The sequence below is a fragment of the Zingiber officinale genome, chromosome 7B (assembly GCF_018446385.1).
Source record: "Zingiber officinale cultivar Zhangliang chromosome 7B, Zo_v1.1, whole genome shotgun sequence".
Lineage (NCBI taxonomy): Eukaryota > Viridiplantae > Streptophyta > Magnoliopsida > Zingiberales > Zingiberaceae > Zingiber > Zingiber officinale.
The window spans coordinates 65,135,391-65,138,581 of record NC_055999.1 but is presented as its reverse complement, the minus strand read 5'-3'; the positions used below and the strand labels follow the sequence as shown (position 1 = coordinate 65,138,581).

General features: G+C 53.8%; 1 protein-coding gene across 1 annotated transcript; it reads right to left on the bottom strand.

Moving 5' to 3' along the window:
• Positions 1–1,859: 1,859 nt before the first annotated feature.
• LOC122004398 (proline-rich protein 36-like) lies at positions 1,860–2,745 on the bottom strand. The gene is made up of 2 exons (XM_042559291.1): positions 2,026–2,745; positions 1,860–1,958 (listed from the first exon to the last, which is right to left on the bottom strand). The coding sequence occupies exons 1-2, from the start codon at positions 2,743–2,745 to the stop codon at positions 1,860–1,862; spliced, it is 819 nt and encodes a 272-aa protein (XP_042415225.1).
• Between the last annotated feature and the right edge of the window lie 446 nt (positions 2,746–3,191).

Genomic DNA, 3,191 nt, shown 5'->3' with positions numbered 1-3,191 from the left:
CCTCGCCGCCGTCCTCGAGCCACAGCCGCCAACGACGATTTCCCTCTTCTTACTTCTTCTATTCTCGACACTGGCGACGAACTCCTTCTCTCCCCCTCCTCTTCGCTGCGCCTCTGCCGGCTCCTCCTCGCTACGCCGCCACCGGCAGAATGCCGCCTCAGTTCCTCCTCGCTGCGTCGCCACCGGCAGAATGCCGCCTCAGCTCCTCCTCGCTACGCCGCCACCAGCAGAACACTTCCTCGTCTCCTCCTCCTCTCGCCGGAGCTGTAGCCGAGCCACCACCTTTCCCGCTCTCATGCACGCAACTGCCGAGGCCAGGACAGAACCATCCCCTCTCTCCCGGTCCATACGTAGCAGTTTCTCCCACCGGCAGTCATCGGGCACTGCGGTCCTGCTCGCCGACGCCGCTTCCGACTCTTCACACCTCCGTGTGTTGTGTCCTCCTTAACCAGCAGCCCCCACACACCTAACAGTCCATGTGCCGGCCGTCTTTACGTCAATTTCGCCTCGGCTCCGATTTCGTCTCGTTGTGTGCCGGCCTTCGTACCGTTATCTTGTCCCAGCTTCGTTTGTTGTGGTCTTTCAACCTTTGTGCCTTGTTTATTGTTGAGCGTCACTGATTTGACCGTATTCCGCTCCTGTCGTTATTTCCCGGTCTGCGTGCCGACATTTTTCCCGGCCTGCGTGCCGATCTTATTCCTCGGCCTGTGTGTCGATTTTGTGTCCCGGCCTGCGTGCCGTTAGTACCTCCCGGTCTGCATGCCAGTGTCCTATCCCGGTCTGCGTGCCGATATTATATCCCGACCTGCAGCTTATCTCTCGGTTCCGTGCTGCGTCCAGTTCCGCGTCTTCAGATCCAGTTCTACAGCCTGATCAGAGTCAGCTACTATTCCGGGTCGCGACAACTCGAGTCGCGTCCCATCCGAGGGCACCCCCCTGGGCCAGGGTATTTTCCTCGTTCATATTTCATATGCATTTTCATTATTTCATGGCTTAGTCCTGTACTCATATATTCGTTGGATCTGCCTCGAGCATCGAGGTACCGGGGGCCGGGTCAACCCGGTCGCTGGCTGTAGGTAGCGTTGACCAGAGGACTTTTGAAGACTTGGTCAACATGGGAACCATCTCAGCACACCCCCTTCCGGGACGTCGCGACTCAGTCAACATTCTCGCCACCTCACTCGACGGTCCGTCTAACTCAGCTTCCGGACCGGATCAATGTACAAGAAGCTAAAAAATATCATTCAAAAGGAGCAAATATCTCATCCGGTATCTCTTTGAGGATCCGATCATGGTCTAACAATTCAGGAGGTGGAAGGGACTTTAAATAGTCTTGCTCGTGAAGTTGTCGCAGAGCCCCGCCCGCCCCGTAGATAGCAGATGTGGAAAAATGATGTCCCACCTGTGCACAAAATTCTGGAAAACGTAGATACATAGCACGGTTCTACAAGCAGCGATTGTTCTCCCCTTCTTTGTAGATTGCCAGAGCTGTTGACACGCCCTCTGTGGTGGCCCTAGCCTGAGCCAGTTCACTTTTGACAGTAGATAATTCTGTCGCTTGGGAAGTTAGCTGGGTCTCTTGAGATTTCAAAAGGGCCTCCTGCGATTTCAACTTTTGGTCTTGATCCTGCACCAAAGCCTCGACAGCACGCAACTTTTGAGCTAACTAGTCCATAGCTCTTTGATGTTCTGAAGCCTGCTGATTCATACTCTGTTGGTGTACACTATCAGTCTGACTTTGCTTTTCTTGGAGATCTCTAAGTTTATGGTTGGTTAGGGCTAGGGATACTTCCAGACTATTCTTCTTTTTGATTAAATCTTTTATTTCGGCCCTCAGAGCATGACTAGCTTGGGCAGGATCATTCAGTTGTTAGTTCAGCAACATGGTCTCGCAGCATCTTATTCTGATAATGCGTAGTATGGAAGGAATGGTTCACTATCAAAGATTCTGCACGAGCCTGGGACATACAGGAAGTATCTGATAAGAGCGGGAAAAGCAACAGTTGGGAAATTTTTAAAGGTTACCTTGATATATAACTCTGCAAATTGGTCTATCTGGTCCGGGGGAGGCAAAGAATCCATATGCCGCAGGCTTTCTTCCCAGAGAGTGGCCAGACGACCTTTTATCTTTAGGGAGCTGGTGGGAACATCTGTCTGAGACCATAACTGCTCCTCATAAGGAAGAGTAGTGTAATAATTCTGATAAATAAGCAAAGGGGGTCCTGAAGGACCCGCGGCTGAGCCTGGAGGAGCTGAAGGCTCGGCGGTTGCACCAGAAGGAGTTGAAGAAGGCCCCTGATGAGGTACTGCAGGCGGGATAGTGGAAGGTCGTTCTGAGGGGCTAGCTTTATTGTCATGAGCGTGCTGTGAGGTGGAAGGATGAGCCAATGGGGGCTCGGCCTGATTATTGGATGAAGTAGGGGGATCAGCTACATGGCTCGGGATTGGACGTGGAGTCACCTGAGGGGATGGAGGAGAGGCAGCTGCAATTGGTGGAGGAGAAGGGATAGATGACGGGCCGGAGTCGGACATCGGGTGAGGGGCTCGGCGCCGACGTCTTTGGGATAGCGGCTGATTGTCAGAATCAGAGTTATCGGAGGACGACCGAGCCCTGCGTCTAGAGGGAGTTGGGGCATTTTGGCTCAGGCGTTCATTTGTGGCACGAGCCCTGCAAGCCGCCTGAGAAGCCTCTCTGAAAGCAGGACTGGCAAGGGGGGCGTTGCCTATTCTTCCGCCAAGGCCCATAAGCCTTTCACCAAGGCCCCGACCAGGGATATAAGTGGCTCAAGGAGGACTAACCGAGGATAGTGGTGTTGGGGGAGTTGGCCGAGCCGTACGTGGGGCCCGGGGGTGAGCGGGAATAGCCGGTCGAGGTGGACGAGCAACCCGGGGGTGAGCGGAAGTGGCCGGTCGAGGTGCACGAGCAGTCCGAGAGCAAGTAGGACGGGCCAGTAAAGAAGGTCGGGCAGCAGGAGACCCTTGCTGAACAGGTCTGAGCGGAGGATTGGTCGATGAAGCCCCACCAATTGAGGTCGAAGATGAGTGGGGAAGTGCTTTTCTCTCCAGGATAACTCGACCTTGCCTCATTATCTCCATGTCACTCAGAGGAAGGGGATGAACTTCCGAAGCATGGGTTAAGGCTTCAGCTGCATTGGGTAAAGTGTGAAATTACTTACCATAGAAAAGATAAA